Source organism: Aedes aegypti, chromosome 3, assembly GCF_002204515.2.
Source record: "Aedes aegypti strain LVP_AGWG chromosome 3, AaegL5.0 Primary Assembly, whole genome shotgun sequence".
Lineage (NCBI taxonomy): Eukaryota > Metazoa > Arthropoda > Insecta > Diptera > Culicidae > Aedes > Aedes aegypti.
This window is the reverse complement of record NC_035109.1, coordinates 318,327,908-318,348,559: the sequence shown is the minus strand read 5'-3', so window position 1 is coordinate 318,348,559 and position 20,652 is coordinate 318,327,908. Positions and strand designations below refer to the sequence as shown.

At 40.8% G+C, this 20,652-nt stretch overlaps 1 protein-coding gene across 1 annotated transcript in view; it reads right to left on the bottom strand.

Moving 5' to 3' along the window:
* LOC23687892 (dehydrogenase/reductase SDR family member on chromosome X) overlaps positions 1 to 9,388 on the bottom strand; it is an 81,136-nt gene extending 71,748 nt beyond the window's left edge. Inside the window, exons 1-2 of the mRNA XM_021853089.1 lie at positions 9,257 to 9,388; positions 7,288 to 7,827 (exon numbers count right to left, since the gene is read on the bottom strand). Of these exons, the coding sequence (XP_021708781.1) occupies positions 7,288 to 7,468 (181 nt within the window). The 5' untranslated portion in view covers positions 7,469 to 7,827; positions 9,257 to 9,388. The remainder of the gene's footprint in view (positions 1 to 7,287; positions 7,828 to 9,256) is intronic.
* Between the last annotated feature and the right edge of the window lie 11,264 nt (positions 9,389 to 20,652).

The following is a 20,652-nucleotide window of genomic DNA, read 5'->3' as shown; positions in this document are numbered from 1 at the left end:
AAGTGTGAATTCTCCATGGAGCCTTCCAAGAAATCCCGAAGGGACCCCCTTTGTTTCAGCATTTTTTTTTCATATATTCCTTAACAGAATCCATTTGACTCCTTAAGGAATTTTTCAAAGGAATGGAATTGGAATCTATGGAATTTGCATTGCTTAATAATTAGGAGATTTGTTTTCGAAAATTGCTGCAGGGATTCCAGTGATTCCTTCACAGTTTTCACCTTGACATTTTCCAGAATTTTTTTTCTAGGATTGCTCCTGAGGCTTTCACAGGGGTTCCACCAAGAATTTTCTGGAATATGTCCAAGGATTTCCTCAGGAATTTCTCCATAAGCTTCTTAATGTATTTCTCATGGCTTTTTTTCCAGATCATTTTGTCAAAGAATAAGAGATGTTTTCGAGAACTTTTACATGGATTCTATTTTTTTGTTGATTCCTTCAAAGATACAAAAAAATAAATTCAGATATTTTTCAGAAGTTTCTCCAAGAATGCTTCCGCACAAATCTCCTAGAATTACTCCTGGGATTTCCGGCAGAGTTTCACCAATGATTCCGCCAGAAATTCCTTCAGTTAACACTCCGCTATTTGTCCAGAAAATTCCTTCAATGATTCCTCCAAAGAACGGTCATTCACAGAGTTTCTCGATGGATTTTTTTTTTTTTCAGGAATTCTTGTAAGATATTCTTCCAGGATATCACTTAAGGATTCCAACAGCAATTCACATAAGAATTTCACTATCAATTGTATCAGGGATTCCTCCAGAACTTTCACCTGATATTCCTGAAGAAATTCCTCCTGAAGGTATTCCTCTAAAAATTCCACCAAAGATATTATAGGAAATTTGCCAAAGTTTTGTTTCGTAATTCTGCTAAGGATTGGTCCAGTAATTTTATCTGGGATTACTTCAAGAATTCCGTCAGTGATTTTTTTTAATCCTTCCCTAGTTTCCACACAAATTCCATCAGGGATTCCAACAGGAATTTTTCCATTGATTCTTTTGGAAACTCCAACAGGCATTGCTCCAAGGAATAACACCGGAAATTTCACAAAAAATGCTCCCAAGGGTTTCTACCAAATTATTCTGTTTAAACTTTCCAGTAATTTACCCCCTCCAGATACCGTTCCTAGATATCTTCTATGGTAGTTTTCCGAAATCTATCTTTAGATTTTTCAGGATTTTTCACAGGAACTTCTACAAGAACTCCTTCTGAAGGAATCAGTTATACTTCCAAGGATACCTTCAGCACGTCCAACTCAATTCCCTTCGTACTTAAATTCTTCAAAAGATTTCTTCAGGCAATATTTAATGGATTCTATCAGGATTCACTCCAAAAATTCCTCCATAGATTCCTTCAGAAAATGTTCCATGTGTTCTTACAAGGAATTCTCAAATTTTTCGTCAACATATTCCTCCTAGGATTTTGTCCACAAATCCTTCCAGTTTTCTCCAGGCAATCCATCAGGATTTCTTTAAAAGGTTTTTTTACAGACTACATATTCGATATTTTTACCATATCATAGTCTCAGTTATTAATCTTAAATTACCCGATTGCTCATTAGATGTTACACTTAAAAGATTCTGCCAGGAAAACTTCAAGCTGTTTCTTCTATAATCCTTGCGAAGTTTCTGAGTTTCTGAGATTCCTTCAAAAGTACCTTCAAAGTTTTCACCAAGAACTACTTTTGAGATTCCTACTTTAATTCATGTAGGCAATACTTCGGAAATTTCCAAAGTTATTATATTTGCTCAAGAAGCCTTCAAGAAATTTCTCCTGAAATTCCTCCTGGGTTTCATACAGTTCCTCCTCTTGTCAGAATCCAGTTTATACGGAATATTGAAGGGTCAGTTAAGGAATTTATGAAGAAACTGGGAGCATTCCTGGAGAAACACCTGGTAGGAATCCTGGTGGAACTGCTAGCAGAATTCTTGTAAGAATTTCTGGAGGAACTCCGGAGAAATTCCGGAGGAATTCTGGAAAACACTCCTAAAGAATTTTCGCAAGAAATTCGTAAGGAATTCCCGAAGGAACTCCGAAGGAGTAGCCGGATGAACCCCAAAGACATTCCGAAGGATTTCACTGCAGAACTCCGAATGAATTCCCGTTGGAGCTCCAAAGGAATTCTAGGTGTAGCTCCGGAGACTTTTTCGGACGAACTGCTGAGAAATTCCCGTTGGAGCTCCAGAGCAACTTCGGCGGAATTGAGGAAACTCTGAAGGAATTCCTTGAGGAATTCTGGACAAAATCCTAAAGAACTCTCAGGCTAGAGGAACTTCGGAGGCGTTCATGGAGAAACTCCGGATGCGTTTGTGGAGGAACTCCAGAGGTGTTTCTGGAGGAACTCAGGATAAATTCCTGCAGAAACTAAATACAAAATAAGGAGGAATTCCCAGTGGAGCTCCAGAGAAACTTTTCCGGAATTACCGGATAAAATCCAGAGGAATCGCTGGAAAAAATCAGAGATGGTTTTGGAAGAACTCCAGAGGAGTTTCTGGAAGAATTTTCAGTCGATATCCGAAGGAAGTTCCGGGGAAGTTTATGGATGAAATCCAAAGAAATTTCCAGAAAAAACTCTCGAGAAATTTCCTAATAAACTCTGGAGGATTACCCGAAGGAAATGTATAGAATTTTTAGAAGTAAATTCTGCAAAATCCCTGATTTAACTCCAGAAGATTCCAAAAGAATGATTAGAGGAACTTTGAAGAATTCCTGAAGAAATAATACAACAAAAAATCCGGGAGGAACTATCGAGGAAATCCGAAAAAAAATCCCGGTGGAGTTCCAAAAGAGTTCCCGGATGAACTACGAAGGAAGTCCATGAGAAACTCTGAAGAAATTTTTAAAGAACCTCCATAAAAATTCCTGCAGGGACTGTAAAGCTATTGCTGGAGGAACTGCGGACTATTGTTTATAGAAACTCTGAAGAACTTCCCAAACGAACTATGATGAAAATCCCGGAGGAAATCTCCAGAGCAATTTTTGGGGGAAATCCTCAGAGGAATTCCTGGAGAAAATCCCTGGAGAAGTTCTTGGAGGATACACCCAGACCAATATATGAAAATCCAGGAGGAAACCCCAGAGATAATCCCGGAGAAATCTTGGAGAAAATCTCCGGAGAATAGCTCTGGAAAAATCATCGAAGGAATTTCTGGGATTTCTGGAGAAATCTCCGGAATTTCTTCTTCTTCTCCTTGGTATTACGTCCTCACTGGGACAGAGCCTGCTTCTCAGCGTAGTGTTCTTATGAGTACTTCCACAGTTACTAACTGAGAGCTTTCTTTGCCAAAGTTGCCATTTTCGCATTCGTATATCGTGTAGCAGGTACGATTATACTCTATGCCCAGGGAAGTCAATGAAATTTCCATTACGAAAAGATTCTGGATGCCCAGTGGAATTTTTGGAACAAAAAATCTTTGTAAGAATTACTGGAGAAACCTCCGGAGGAGAGTTCCTTGGAAAAATCCCCGAAATAACTACTGGGGCAAATCGCCACAATGAAAAAAAAACCCTCTAGATGAATTCCTGAGAAAAATCTCTGGAAAGAATCTCCGGAGGAGTTCCTGGGGGAAGTTCCGGAGAAATTGCTGGAGAAAAACTCCAGATAAATTATCTGATGAAAATACCCGAAGGAATCTCAGGAGAAAATCCCCGGAAGAATTTCTGGATGAAATCCCCAGAGGAATTTCTGGACGAAATTCCCTAAGGGATTACTTGGGATTACCCGGTGGAGTTCTTGAAATTCCTGGAGGAATTCCTGGCACAATTTTGGGAGGAAATCCCTGGATGAAATCCTAAAAAAATGCCTGAAATGAATTTCCGGAGAAATTCCAGGAAGAAATCTCCGGATAAAATCTCTGAAATAACCGTATTAATTTCTGGAGAAAATCCTCGTAGGAATATCTTAATAAATTTCTGGGCTGAAGGAAATCTAAGAAGTAATTAATGGAGTAAATCTCCGAAGAAATTCCTGGAGGTAATCTCCGGAGAAATTTCCTTAAAAATCGCCGAGGGAATATCTCGAAAAAATACCCTGAGGAATTTCTTAATGAAATACCCGGATAAATTCCTGGACAAAATCCCCAGAAGAATTTCAGGACGAAATCCCCAGAGGAATTCCTGGAGAAAATCCTCGGAGAAATTCCTAATGGTAATTCCAGGATTAATTCCTGGAGCATATGGCTAGAGTAATTTCTGAAGGAAATTCTCGGAGAAATTGCTATTTAAAAACTCCATGATGAAAATCTCCGGAGGAGTTCTTGGCGATATCCCCGGAATAATCCTTGAAATCTCCGGAGGAATCTCTGAAGAAAATCCTCGAAGGAATTTCCAGAGGAAATCTCTGGAGAAATTCTTTGTGCAAATACCCAGAGAAATTCCGGGAGGAAAACTCCGGATAAATTCTCTGAAAAAATGCCAGAAGGAATTTCTGAAGAAAAATACCCGCAGAAATTTCTTAATGCAATCCCCGGTGGAAATCTTGGAGGTCCCCGGAGGAATTCTTGGTAAAAATCTCTAGATGAATTTCTGGAGAAAATCCCTGGAGGAATTCCTGGAGCTAATCCTCAGAAGAATTTCTATATTGATTTATTTCGTCAATCAATAGTAGACTACACATATGCTTAATTCTATGTTGTATTATATCTTAAGGAATTAAAATATTGTCTTAGCTTTGTTCGCGACATGGTCAGATCAATTTCTGTGCAATGCTGATTATAAAGAGACATCATTCGATTAATTGGGCCGAATTTTGCATAGTTAGTTCAATGATTATTTGATGCAAACAAATTCCGATTTCTTAACTGTCTAGCGGGCGTGTAGAAATTCAAACATGATAAAAGATTGGTGGAATCAATACGCTGCGATACAATATCATTGATAAATGAAATCATGGCTATTTCGCGACGCTCATTTAAGGTTTGAATATCGATAAGCATGCATCGAGCCTCGTATGATGGCAGTGGAAACGTTGTCCAGCCTAATTTGCGTAAGGCATATAAAAGAAATTGCTTCTGTACTGATTCGATTCTATCACCATGTATTTTTATATGCGGAGACCACACAATACTACAATATTCTAGAACTGATCTTACATAAGCAATGTACAAGGTTTTAATCGTATATGGATCCCGAAAATTGTAGCTTTGTAAAATTGATGGAGGAAATCTCAGAGGCAATTTATGGAGAGCGTCCCCGGTGGTGCTTCTGAAGGAAATTCTCGGAGCAATTCCTGGAGGAAATCCTTGGGGAAGAATCTCTGGAGGAAATCCCAAAAGAAATTCTCTTAAAAAAACCCTGAAGAATTTTTTTGAGAAAATGCCTGGAGGAATTCCATAATGAAATCTCCGGAGGAATTCCTAGAAAAAATCCAAGGAGGAATTTCTGGAGGAAATTCAAGGAAGAATTCTTTGTGGAAATCCTGTTAGACAGATCAGAGGAACTTCGGTATAATTCCAGGAAAAGGTTTGGGGATTTCGTTGAGGAATCTTCAGATGTGTTCTTGTGGAAATTTGTGGTGGAATCCATGGACGAGTTCCAAGAAGATTCCCCGGAGAAATTATCTGAAGATTCCGGGAGGTGCCTCTGTATGAATTCCTGGAGGGTGTCCCGAAGGAATTGCAGAATGAGTTGACAGATGAATTGCTGGAAGAGAAATAAATATTGTCTAAAAGATCAGCAGCGATTGAATATTGATTCTATTTTTATTTACCCCAAATGGGTAGGAACTAAAGACGGAAACTGTTTTAGCGAGAAATATCCGAACTGGTAAACAAACATGTGTAAAACCAGTTTTGGAACAGCTCACATCTAGGTCCAAATCTGACCAAAAATGGACCACGCAGCTAGCCTGTTCCAAAAATAATAGAGCAGAAAATTGGTCTAGCTCTAATTTTTACCATGGTCCAAAAACTTGGAAACCAACCCGTGATTTGGACCAGCGGTGAAGTTGCCCTTAGAATAGACCGCGACCGCTGAAACCGACTTGAACCCATATCATTCGAAGCTGTTGTGTCTAGATAACCAATAAGCAGTTATTGTTGAACATTAAGGCAAAGACGAAATAAAGACCATTATGTGCCTTGCAGTTACATCAAGTTATATGGCACATGAGGTAATAGATCAAAATCTAGAATAATAAATTATAAAAATGATGTTTGAAGTCGATCCGGTGCTTAAGTGCCCGGATGTCGAGTCACAACGGTACGGAAATTTTAAATCTACTAACTTTTTTGAAAATAAAATAGCTCTAAACCATCATGACACACACACACCTTTCGCATAAAGACGTTTCGCATAAAGCAGTTTCATACAAGAACAGGTATCATTTTAAAGAAGGCGTATAAATCTCATTATGCCAAATGTCAATTATGCCAAACGTCCGTATGCGAATCGTCTTTATGTGAAATGTCCCACCCCCACACATAAGAAAACATTGAATATCTATGATTCTAACGAAATGTTTAGCATTCTTGAAAATAATGACAATATGGTTTCGAACTGGTCAAATGTATGGTACCTAACATATATCAACAGCAGTGTTGTGAAAAAATCAATTTCTCACAACTCACGCTTGAGATTTTTCATGCGTGAGTTGTCAATCATTCAAATCAGCAGTCAAAAAATCATGGGTGAGTTGGCTCACCTTTTTGACTCATTGTCTCATATTTCCACAGTTTACTCACACACGGCAATAATTTCTTGTTGGTCTGATAAAATTATGGTAATCCTTTCTAACGTAAACAACAACATTCGGGTTTCACGAGTTTTTGCCGGGTTTTGCGACTAAATCATTTTTTACGGTTTGAGTTGATTGAGTTGATTTTGCATCAAAATCTCATGCGTGAAATTTGCCAAGCAGATCTCAAATGAGTTTGCTCTCACGGGAGAGCGTATTGATTGAGATTTTGAGTGTGAGTCTATCAACACTGATCAACAGATTTACGATCCAAAATGTTGAGTAGGTAAACCCATTCGGATGAGGTGTTTTCTACGCTTGCTTTGATCGCGCCTCGCAATCAAATTATAACGAATTTTGCTATACCTGTCCTTAGCCAGCCGTAAAACTTGACCGAGATCATCAGCTTATTAACTATTCAGCATGTTCGAATAAACTGATTTGAAATATATGATGACAACCATCGGCTGCTATTCGAAGAATTATGGATTATTCCGACAAGAATGACCTCATAACCAAATCATCAGACTTTACTCAGCATTTCGGGATCGTTAAGTTTGGAATATCTTGTTCATACTTTTAAATTTGACGTCCATTTGACGTCCGATACTTACCGACTTTGTTGGCCCCTCGCAGGAACAGATCTTCGATAATTCCCACAAATCCACAGTGCTGCACCTTCAGCTCCGACACGAACTGTGACCAATTTTTGGGCATCTCCTTGGAAGACTTCATGAAGAAGAAGATCAACACGGCGATCGCCAGTGCAACACCCACGTACACAAACACTGCCATGGTGGTCTGTGAACTTTCTTCACTCCCCAATCACTAAAACACCTTCCGACCCGCTTAAAGGGTTATCACTTGCACTCCGAAATCACAGTAAAAGCGGAACCAATTTGACCGCGATTTACGACGGCCAACTTTTCTCCTAACGGTATTCGACGACCTCCAAAAATGTGTTATCCGCGATTCTTCCACGTACGAGTTGCGTGCTGGGGACGGGGACTGTCAATAAGCAACAGCAGCGCGCGGTGACGACCACGAAGACGATGATCACGACGTTGAACCGCTGCGAACCAACTGCTGAAACGTTGTGCCTGGCGATCGATCAGCACCCCTACACACTAGACACTAGAAACGAGACGAGCAGACTGCTTGCTACTGAGAAAGGTGCGCGCGTGTCAACGGCGCCTCGGCGCTGTGACCAAAGGGGGCTATTGTGCAACTTTGTGCCTACCTTAGATTTTTGTTCACATTGAATTTTGTGTGAAATTTCTTTGATAAATATTAAATAGACTACAAACAAAATTTGTTTCACAAAGTCTGTGCATAACTATGTCAGTCGAATGCTAATTTGCTTGGTGATTTCGGTTTGCCAAAAACTCCGTGGAACCCTTGGAAGATATCTAGTAACGTCTGTTGATACGAAGGCTTTCACTCAAAGATGTCGTTAGATACCTGTAAACTATCGTTAATTTCGAAACTTGATAGGACATATTTCATTGAGTCGTTTTGGATGAAGGCAGTTGCGTTTGTATGTCTATAGTAACGCTTGTACATCTGAGAGGCTTAACTAAAAGGAGTTTAATGATAGCCAGAAAATGTTAAATTGGGTTTTACCATAATTGTATGAGCCCACATGAGTGTGAACTTAGTTGATTTATTGTCAAAAGATTACTGGTTAAGTTTGTTGATCTGAAGAACTAAGCTCAAAGGAGTTCTTAGATAACCCTAAAAATCCGTTGGACTCCAAATTTGATAGAGTATGTTTGCTTGAAACTTCTTGGGTATTAACCTTATTCTTTAACCTTTGAAAGATCTCTGGTTAAGTCTGTAGATATGAAGGCCTTCACTCAAATGAGTTTTTGTACAACTGTAACCAAGCCATGATTTCAAAACTTTGTTTTTGCCTTATTATAGAGACTTTTAGCCCTGAGCTGGCTCGTCTCTGAACGGATTTCAAAACTTAATAGGACATATTTAATTGAACATGTTTGGTTGTGAACCTTTTTTTGTTAATGTCAGAAACATTACAAGTTACACTTGTAGATCTGAAAGCCATAACTCAAATTAGTTCAAAGATATCCGGAAAATGTTTAACTTGTTTTACCATAGTTGTATGAACCCACATTAGTGTAAACTTTGTTGATTTATCGTTAATAGATTACTGGGGCCTTCCTTAGCCGAGTGAATAGAATCCACGGCTACAAAGCAAAGTTATGCTGAAGGTGTCTGAGTTGAATTCCCGGTCGGGCCAGGATCTTTTCGTCATGGAAATTTCCTTGACTTCCCTGAGCATAGAGTCTAATCGTACCTGTCACACGATATACGAATGCGAAATTGGCAAATTTGCCAAATAAAGCTCTTAGTTAATAACTGTGGAAGTGGTCATTGAACACTTAACTGAGAAATAGGCTCTGTCACAGTGAGGACGTAATACCAAGAAGAAGAAGAAGAAGATGAAGATCACTGTTTAAGTTTGTTGATCTAAAGACCTAAGCTCAACGGAGTTCTGAGGCACATGAAAGTCATACAATAACCCCATTTGGCCGCAGCGTGCGACGCAATTCACTGGATCACCGTCAGTCGCCGTCTGTTTTTGGTGGTCACTCGCGACGTCGCGACGCTCGGCGGGTTCGTCGTTTGGGCAACGTGAGAGACTTGCTGCTTTTCGGCAACTCTTTTTTACGGGAATTTCATCACTTCGTGGGTCGGGCTGTGGAAGAGAAAAGCGATTGATTCAATGTTAGGCAAAACTTTGATTGGTGAGGATTACATGATTTGGAGATTCGGCAGAGTTTATGAGCTAGGAGAACTGGTTTTTTGGTGAGATGCTGGGTTTTTGGGGAGGGTTGCGTAATGAGCGGACGCGGTTCAAGGTTAAGCTAGAACATTAGATTGCTCAAATGAGGAGATTATTCTAGGATAAGAATAATTACACTACAACTAGGTACTGAAAACCTAATTGGTCATCAAACAACACAGCTCTTGGCAGAATATGGGTGACAAACTCAACTGGGTATTTTGATTGGTTAGGCAGGGTGATGACTTGCATTTTCGAGTAAGGAAGATATTATAGCAAATGATTGAATTAATTAGAATTTAAATAGCTTTAGCAGTCAGCTATATAGCTTTACTTGACTAAGTTTTAGAGATCGTTCTTACAGCGTTGTGTACAATTTATGACTGTTTGTCGTTCATGGAGTTGTGATGGTGGGCTTCGTGGCCGTGCGGTTAGTGTCGTCAGGCAATGAGCGCATCGTGTCATGAGGTGTGGGTTCGATTCCCGCTGCAGCCATTGAAACTTTTCGTCAGGAATGTTTCTCGGCTGTACCATTGGAGCATGCTTGTCCGTTGTCTAGTGCTAAGTTACAGTCTGTGCAACTAAATGGCTGAATACGGTGTCCGTGTCTTTTCTTTTAAACTCTTTTCGCTAATAAATACTCTGAACGAAAGTTAAAAACAACACGTTCTTGACGGATCACCTGGTTCATCAAAAACAATAGTTAACTACAGCTAGTGTACATTTGTAATGAATTTCCAAGCAGAACCCAAGCGTTTTCTGCTTATTCTGAAAGAAGAGTAAATCATCATTGATATATAAAACAATTAGCTTTTAAGGATTCATTCCAGCAACAGTCAGCTCTGAAAAAAGAACATTCTAAATATAAGCAATTATTCACTTGTTTGCTAGCGGCTATAGTTGCCAACAGAGGATTTCGCATTGCTTTTGTAATCAGCTTTTGACAGTAACTAAAACGATTTACGACTTCTCTTGAAAGAACAGCCTATGATCAAAAGAAGGAAAAATCTCTTATGAAATTTTTAGCAAGTGAAATGCAAATAGTCATTATATACGTATGGCTTGAAGAACTGCCGATGATTTAAAGATGGTAAAATTCTCAATTAAAATTTAAGCTAAATTATTGTGAACAGTTATAAAACCAGTATAACAGGAAATAATAGTCTATGTTTAAAGGAAGGAAAAATATCTGATGAACTCATTGAAAACGCTTTGAACCCTAGCACACCGTTGGTAATTCAGAGACGAATCAACCATCAGCTTAGAATCTTGTGGAGTTGACAAGCTCGTTCAAAATTAACGGGTTGATTTCATCATTCACTTGGAGCACTAATATAACGACAAACATGACGTCGCAGGACGTTGCAGACATTTTTACATATTCTAAGATTGAATGGGCATTGGAATCTTTCAAAATACCTGTTTTAGATGGGATTTTTCCGGCACATCTTCAAGAGTGTAAGGAAACTATTATCCATATTCTAATGACTCTATTTAAATGTAGCTTTCTTCTGGGATATCTTCCAACTAAATGGAGGCAAGTCCGGGTAGTGTTTATACCGAAGTCTAATAGAAAAGATAAAACAGTGCCAAAATCATTTCGGCCAATAAGACTTACATCAATATTTTTAAAAATAATGGAAAAGCTTATAGATGAGTACATTAAATCCAATATACTTAAAAATAAGCCATTAAGTAGAGCTCAATTCGCTTATCAGACTGGTAAGTAGACACTTTCAGCTCTACATTCCCTGGTTTCAAAAATTGAAAAAACTTCTGACACTAAGGAGATACTATTGGCTGCTTTTCTCGATGTGGAAGGCGCGTTTGACAGCGCTAGTTTTACATCGATGAAAAACGCCATGAGAAATCGAGGTTTCCCTGAAAAAATAATTGAGTGGATAAAAGAGATGTTATTTAGAAGGGAAATATCAGCATATCTAGGAGATTCAGTTGTAAAAGTAGCAGCTGTTCAAGGCTGTCCGCAAGGGGGATTTCTCTCTCCTCTTCTCTTGTCTCTGATTGTTGATGACCTACTTATAAAGCTAAAGCTTCAAGGATTCCAAATAATTGAATTTGCAGATGATATTATTATTATAGTCCGCGGAAAATTCGATAAAACTGTTTCCGAGCGAATGTAAACACCCAAGTAACACAACTTGTTTTATAAATGAATAAAATACTTGATTCATACAAATTGGTATGTTTTGTGGTGAATATGGATAACTTTATTTTGTACACCTATATCACCGAAACAGCGCAAAAAATGGCGGCTTATAAAACATCTTTCATGTCATAGAAGATGTTTCCCAATACATCATTAGAACATACAATTATGTGTTAAAGATGTATTACAAAGCATCACTAATACTTACTTGTTATATTGAAGCTAAGAAGATGTATTGTTTTACAAATTACATCTAATTTTGTTTTGATAGCATCAGTTCAAAACAAAATCAATATAATGAAAGCGAATGTTTTTTTTTCTCTTCACTAATTGCTTATGGTGATTATTAACTTTTTTTCTGTTGATTCCCAATAGTGTACTCAAACTGCGCGCGGCTCCAGATTTATTGTGAAATGCACAATTTTATTAATTGTAAATTCATGCGCCTCAATGAAATGTAAAAACAAAACAAACTATCCTAAAAATATGTGTGCCATCATAGAATTTTTCAGCGGATCAATTCTCAATGTTAGAAACACAATATGGCGTCTTCCTCACGAAGCCTGCAGTGCCGTCAAAAAATGTTCGGATGTTTATCGATTAAATATTCTAAACTTTCTATGAAAATCATGTTACTAAGTAACATACACATTGATATCAATCAAACTACCATGAATAACACACTTCTTGTGGATAATCACAATGTGTTTATTGCGCTCACTTCCCAAATTGACATTCGGACAGCATAAACCAAACGACTTTATATACTGTGCCGTTGCAAGTTTTTGAACCGTCAATGTTGCCCCCGGCAAATTTTTACTTTGCATTCGTACGTGCCACGTGGCAACTGAAGCGCTTGTATATTTTGTTTGAACAACGTATTTACGACGTAAAAATAACATGCATAAATCTCAAACCATCAAGTTGGCTCAAACAGTTGTTCATAATGCGGTACTGACGTTTTACTTAGCATCTCATTTTCAAGAAAGGTAATGAAGTCATATACTTGTGTAATCAACGTATTCAATACGCATCAGAAACATATGTTTTTTGATTGAACGTTGTGAGGCAACTTGTAATCATCAAACCTTACAATGACTGTATTTCACCACAAGATGTTTTTCAATAGGATTATAATACTGTTGTAACACATCAAATGTCAATATCTCGCATAGCATCGAATGCAATCGCTGTAGCTTAGCTGTGATGACGATAGACTTCAAAGAATAACAGAGCATGTGCTACTGTATAGAATGCTTGCATTTATATTGGTGAACAATCTCGGTTCCACTATGCATTACTTGGTGGTGTAGTGATAAGGTGTTGACTTCTGAATCCAAAGGTCACGTGTTCGAGACCGGGTGAAAACTTTTTTTTAATTTTCATCAAATTTTTGTGGCATCGTATGGAAGTGTGGAAAAGTCGTGCGAAGAGCTTATATAGCCTGGTTTGTAAAGTTTATACCAGCTGAAAATTATCTTATTGTCACCTTAAAAATTAAGATTCAAAACTTTGAGCGTCATACGGGAGTGGGTTAGAAAGGCCCGGGTCAATATGAACAACCTGCCCGATGTTAATGCATCTTCATGGTGTTTGAATGTTATTGAAAACTAGTTCAAAATACTTTTTTAGCCCAATCTTAAAAAAGTTATATTAACGCTCATGAAGCTACTATAATAATACCTAGACCGTTTGATTTATTTCTAATTCATGATCTTGAATTACACGTTTTTCGAACACTGTACTATACTGCCCATAACTGCATATTTGTAACATTCGACAAAAGTAGGTGTTCACCAATTGAAGATAGTGAACTATTTTGAATTTAATTCTAATTCTTAAAACTTAATACTATTATCAATGAGCTAAAACTTACAGCTAGGAATAAATAGGTTAAAACTTAAACTGTTATACACTCCGCGAAACACAACACATGAAATATCTATATAAGTACACATGCAGCTACTGATAACACTGATAAAATTATTACACAACACAACACAGAGATAGAGCACAAATGATCATATGTGTAGGTAATAAGCCGAACCTACAGGTAGCTTGTATGGCTAGGAAAGCATTTGTACGAGTTAGTAGCCAACAGATCGTCAGGCAATAAAGTTTGAATTCGCTGTGCATATTAATTCTAATAAAAAGTCCTTGACAAGTACGTCGGTAATAATAATTTTTTTTCTAAGAAGTTCGTCGTTCAAGTGCTTTTCGGTGTAAGAAGTGCCTGCAAATAAGATTGTACGTAGTTTTGAAGAGTCGTTATACAGTGTGGAAGACGGTGTAGTTCTTACGGAACAGCCTTGAATTGCTGTTGGATGGATTGAATTGATGAGGTGAAACCAACCCACGAACCGCGGAGTTTTCTATGAACATTTTATGGTGCCGTGACCAGGATTTGTGGTTGGAGAAAGCCTTTATTCGCCAAGTGTATTGTTCCGTGAAATAATACCCGTCCGGGGGCCATCTTTGGGACAACGGATCTTCTGTTACCGTACTCAGCAACGGGCGGAGAATTTGCTCTCCCAAGTACTACACCCACTGCACTCACATCCACCCATCTTGCTACATACGTTGGACGCCTTCCGCACTGTGTCACGCGACAATTACTGCAGTTGTGAGAATAAATACAAGGCCTATTTCGCATAGGCCACAGGTGAGTGGCTTTCCATCTCTATCTCGCTGGCTTGCGGGTGCTTTTGAGAGTTTTTCTTGGTTCCATGTACACTGGTTTCTTCTGGTGCTTGTAACGTCACGCGACTCGGCTTTGCAACGTCGGATAAGCTGTTTCGGTATCGCATACACTGGACGACTTGTGATATCGATTCATTCAACCCCTTGACGGATTGGTAGTACCTTCGTTCGTCGGTTCGCTTCTGGAGAGCAATTTGGAAAATTAAGGAATTCAAGGCCTATTGTCGACAGGCCTCAGGTGAGTGCCTGTCCAATAACTAAACGCATATTTGGTGGTGCTATAAGATACCTTCTTTAACCCTTTTTGGTGTTCGTGATCGTTGGCTACGATCGGAGGAGTATCACCGACGGAACGTTCGACAGGCGAACTAGTACTTCTGGGGAGCCCAACAACTGGGAGGCGTGACGTCACACTATTACGGGACGAGCCAGCTTCAACGAGACGATTTACCTAGAGGATTTGATCATCATCAAACAAGGTCAGTTGTATCGAACCATCTATTTCTTGGGGAATTGAATACACTGAAGGCGAATTTCATTCAACATACAAGGCCTGTTGTAGACAGGTACAAGGTTAGTACCTGTCCAACCTGCTATTACTTCATAGCCAGTGCTATTTTGGATTTTTTCTCCTTTTTTGGAATTTTGCTGGGTTTCTTGGAGCTTCTTGCATCAAAAGGAGTTTTGCTGCAACACGGTCTGCATTGCTGGTTGCACTCTTCAAGATTTTTCAACAAGCCTCAATTCGAAGTACGACAACGATCATTCCAAGTTGCGCCATCATACGGGGGCCGACGAAAGCTGCATTAGTTTGAATACAAGGCCTATTTGAGACAGGCCTCAGGTGAGTACCTGTCCAGCAGCCTAATTGGAGTTTTGCAGTGCTTCTTGGCTCGTTTCCATTCTCATTTCCGGTCGTCATCGTTCGTACTTCGATTTGCTGTGCTGGTAGTGGTTGTGGGAAATGACTGAGAAGAAGATTAGAGAAAAAATCAAGAAGCGGGAGCGCATTGTTGCGTCATTAAAACGACATGCGCAATTTCTGGGTAGTTTCAACCCAGATATTCATACGGGGGAAGTTCAGTCTCGATTGGACAAAATTGAGGCAAAATTTGAGGAATTTGAGGAGGTTCAGGAGGAAATTTCGGAGTTGGACGTGGAAGGCATCTATGAGGAAGACTGCACCGTAGCCTATGAGGAGTTCGAGAAATTATACTATCGTCTACGAGCGGCTTTGCTGGCGAAACTACCAACGGAGGGGACTGCTGCCGATTTGAACAACACGTTAGCGCGGAATGGTCCACCTTTGGGTGCGCACACTGGAGTTCGCCTACCTCAAATTTCTTTACCGGAGTTCGACGGCGACTACAAAGGATGGCTATCGTTCAAATCAACATACGTGTCGCTGATTCATGACTCCGGGGAGCTTAGCGACGTTCAAAAGTTTCATTATTTGAAATCAGCTCTAAAAGGGGAAGCGGCCAAACTTATCGAATCGCTTACGCTCACCAACGACAACTATTCGATCGCTTGGAACACGATCACGAAGCGGTATTCCAACGAATACCTGCTGAAGAAGAGGCATCTACAGGCGCTGATGGAGTACCCGAAAGTGGAGAAGGAGTCGTCTACAGCAATCCATGCTCTGGTAGATGAATTCGAGCAGCGTTTAAAAATTTTGAAGCAGTTAGGAGAGAAGACTGACGATTGGGGTGTTATGGTCGTCCATTGGATGTGCTCCAAGTTGGATGCAAATACACTGCAACTTTGGGAAGACCACGCAGCGTCTACGAAGGACCCGACATTCACAATTTTGGTGAATTTTCTCGAGAAGCGGACTAGGGTATTGGAGGCGGTTTCATCGAACGTCGAATTGAAAAGCAGTATGCAGAAGGTGGAAGCCAAGAGACAGAAGGTAGTCGTTCATGCCGCTACTGATGGCGAGAAAAGTGGTTCGGCTTGCTGTTGTTGCGGAGAGTCGCATTTCTTGGGACGATGCAGCAGGTTTTCGAAAATGACGCTGTAGGAGAAATTGCAGTTCGTCAACAGTAAACGGCTTTGCAGTAATTGTCTGAAGTCTGGCCACTGGGTACGCGACTGTACATCAAAGTTTAGCTGTCGTGACTGTGGGAAAAAGCATAATACGCTGATTCATCCAGGGTTTCCGTTGAGCAGCAGCGGTGCTGTACACAACGATCATACTGTAGGCAAACCGGAGAAGACACGGTACGAAAAACCGGTAGCAACCAACGTAGTTACTAACGAGATGGAATCTGAAGACGAAAGCGATCAAGGAGCAGTTGGATCATACAACGTAGGGGCCAAAAGTGGCAGAATTTCAAATGTTCTATTATCTACGGTCGTACTAGTCATTCGAGACCAGCATGGAGGAAAACAGATGGCTCGAGCATTGCTAGACAACGGATCGCAAGCTAACATCATGAGTGAGCGATTATGTCAGATGCTGAGCCTCAAACGGAGGACGATAAACATGCCAATAAGCGGTGTTGGTGAAGTGGAAACACGAGCTAGATTCCTCGTAAACACTACTGTTAGCTCTCGGGTCCAAGACTTTTCCGTCGGAATGGAATTTCTAGTTCTTCAGAAGGTAACGTCGGAATTGCCATCAGGGCACATACCTGTGGGACACTGGAAAATTCCAACTGACATTCAATTGGCCGACCCGAACTTCAACGTTAGCAACCGAATCGATCTTCTGATTGGAGCAGAGCATTTCTACCGGTTCTTGTTTGAAAGAGATACGAAAAGGATCACGCTAGGTCCGGGGCTGCCGATGCTGATCAATACAGTATTCGGTTGGATTGTTACGGGGAAAGTTTCCGAAGTAAAGAGCAAAGCAGTTAGCTGTTGCGTAGCGTCTGCTCCAGATAGTTTGAAAGCCCAATTACACAAATTTTGGGAAATCGAGAGCAATGAGGATCGGCCTGCTTGGTCGAAAGAGGAACAAGATAGCGAAAATCATTTTCTACGGACGTTTAGTCGCACGGAGGAGGGTCGGTACGTCGTACGTTTACCGAAACACGTGAATTTCGATCAGATGCTTGGAGACTCACGCGCGATGGCTCTATCGCGATTCAAAAAATTGGAACGGCAACTAGGATGGAATACGGATAAGCGCCTTCAGTACAATGCATTTATGCAAGAATATCTGGATCTGGGACACATGAGGCAGGTCAGCGAAGAGGAGCTTCTAGAAGAGGCAAAAAGCCCCAGAAAGGGCTACTACTTACCCCATCACGCTGTGCTGAAGGAATCCAGCACTACAACAAAGGTTCGTGTTGTTTTCGACGGGTCAGCCAGCACGGATAGTGGCTACTCGTTGAACGACGCTCTTCTAAAAGGTCCAGTCATCCAAGATGAGCTCCTTAGCCTGCTGCTTCGGTTCCGAAAGCACGAAGTTGCGCTAGTCGGGGATGTTGAAAAGATGTACCGGCAGGTACAGGTACACTCCGAGGACACCGTTTTGCAGCGCATTTTCTTTCGGTTTACTCCAGAAGAACCCGTACAGGAATTTGAGTTAACGACGGTCACATATGGATTAAAACCTTCATCATTCTTAGCGATTCGCGCTCTGCATCAACTGGTGACAGATGAAGGAGCTGAATACCCGGACGCTACTGATGCAATAGTGAACGATTTTTACGTAGATGATTACATCGGTGGAGCATCCAGCGTTGATGATGCCATCCAGCTACAGAACAATCTCGATACGCTCATGAAGAAGGGTGGATTTGCTTTACGCAAGTGGTGTTCCAATCGGCCAGAAGTTTTGAAGGGTATACCAGCCGATCAACTTGGCACTAATTTATCTATTTCCTTTGATATAAATCCGGAGGAAAAGGTGAAAACCTTGGGAATTACCTGGGAACCCGGGACGGATCAACTGCGATTCTTCTACGATACCATAGATAGCGAGCAAGCTTGGACGAAAAGAAACATCCTGTCATCGATAGCGAAACTTTTCGATCCGTTAGGATTGATATCGCCAATAATAGTTACGGCCAAAATGCTGATGCAAGAGCTTGCTTTGCTTAATATAGAATGGGATACACCTGTTCCCGTCGACATCGAACATAAGTGGAAAGCCTTCCACTCACAAATGTACAAAATTTCAGAATTGCGAATCAGCCGATTTGCTTTTGCTTCCAAATGGGTTAGCATTCAGTTCCACTGCTTCGCTGACGCTTCCACCTTAGCTTATGGTGCGTGCTTATATGTACGGACGACAGATGCAGTTGGAAATGTCCGGATAGAGCTGCTGTCTTCGAAATCGCGCGTTGCACCGCTCAAGAGATTGACGCTACCGCGGCTCGAACTATGTGCAGCCAAGGAAGCTGCGCTTCTACACTCGAAAGTGACTAAATCTCTCTCCATTGAAAATGTGCAATCTTTTTTCTGGTCTGACAGTACGATCGTACTACACTGGCTACGATCTCCGCCTAATACTTGGCAAACCTTTGTCGCCAATAGAGTCTCGACCATTCAAATCACTACTCACGCTCATTTCTGGCGTCACGTAGCAGGAAAGGAAAATCCTGCTGATTTAGTATCGCGAGGAATGGCAGTCGATGATTTTCTGAATAGTCAGCTGTGGAAAGAAGGACCTCCATGGCTGCGTGACACCGAGGATGCATGGCCCTATTCCGATGAATACTGTACTCCCTGCGAAGAACACTTGGAAATTCGTAAGAACGTTCACACGGTCAGAGTCGCCGAACCTCCCAACGAGCTATTCGGCCTGCGTTCATCATTGCCTTCTTTACTTCGTGTCGTCGCTTACTGCCGTCGTTTTGCCCACAACAGTAGATACCCGAACGACAGAGTGGCTTCTGTTGAATTGACTGCTGATGACATAAAATCGGCTAAGATGGCATTAACCCGCATGGCACAGGCTGAGCGATTTCCGGAAGAGCTCAAAAATTTACAGCAACAACAGCATGTTGACAATAAACCGAGCTTAAAAAGACTCTGTCCATTCCTTGATGAAGATGGAGTCATTAGAGTTGGAGGTCGTCTGCGTCTGTCAAACGAAAGCTACACGGTAAAACATCCCGCTGTTTTGCCAAATCATCACCCATTCACGGATCTCGTGATACAGTTCGTCCATTCGCAGAACTTTCACAGCGGTTCACAATTAACATTGGCTGATATAAGGCAGGAATTTTGGCCCATACACGGCAAACGCGTTGTCAATGCTGTGCTTCGTAAGTGTGACCTGCTCCATGATCCACTCAGCTTCTCCGCTATTTGCAAGGAGCTCTCTCAGCAAGGTATTAAATGGCACTTTATTCCGCCGCGTGCTCCCAACTTTGGAGGATTATGGGAAGCTGCCGTACGCTCTGTAAAAACTGCGCTTAAGAAAGAAGTTGGCTTGAAACAGATGAGCTACGATCAGTTTACCACGCTTCTGGTACAAATCACCGCTACACTGAACTCCAGACCTCTGTCACCTTTATCAGACGACCCCACAGAATTTGAAGCCCTCACCCCCGCACATTTCTTGATTGGTTCAGTCATGAAAGCCCTTCCTGAGCCGAATCTAACTACCATTCCCACAAACCGCCTTGACCACTACCAGCAAATACAACAAATGTTCCAACGCTTTTGGCATCGATGGAGCAAGCAATACCTCACGCAGCTGCAGGTTACAACGAAGAACTTGCCAATCAATCCTATTCAGGTTGGAGGTATCGTTGTGTTACGAGAGGACAACCTGCCACCTCTTTGTTGGCCATTGGCGAGGATCATCAGCTTACACCCAGGCTTGGATGGGATCGTACGAGTTGTGACGGTGAAGACGGCGACGGGAGTATACAAGCGGGCAGTCAACCGTATTTGTCCACTGCCTACCGACGATGTGGGTGTACTTACTACGAGGTCTTCAGCACATCTGACTTTTGCGGATTCGTAGAAATAAGATTAAAAATTGAATTGATCATTGAATTTGTTGAAGCTAGTTCAAGGGGGCAGGTAATGTTTACCAATTGAAGATAGTGAACTATTTTGAATTTAATTCTAACTCTTAAAACTTAATACTATTATCAATGAGCTAAAACTTACAGCTAGGAATAAATAGGTTAAAACTTAAACTGTTATACACTCCGCGAAACACAACACATGAAATATCTATATAAGTACACATGCAGCTACTGATAACACTGATAAAATTATTACACAACACAACACAGAGATAGAGCACAAATGATCATATGTGTAGGTAATAAGCCGAACCTACAGGTAGCTTGTATGGCTAGGAAAGCATTTGTACGAGTTAGTAGCCAACAG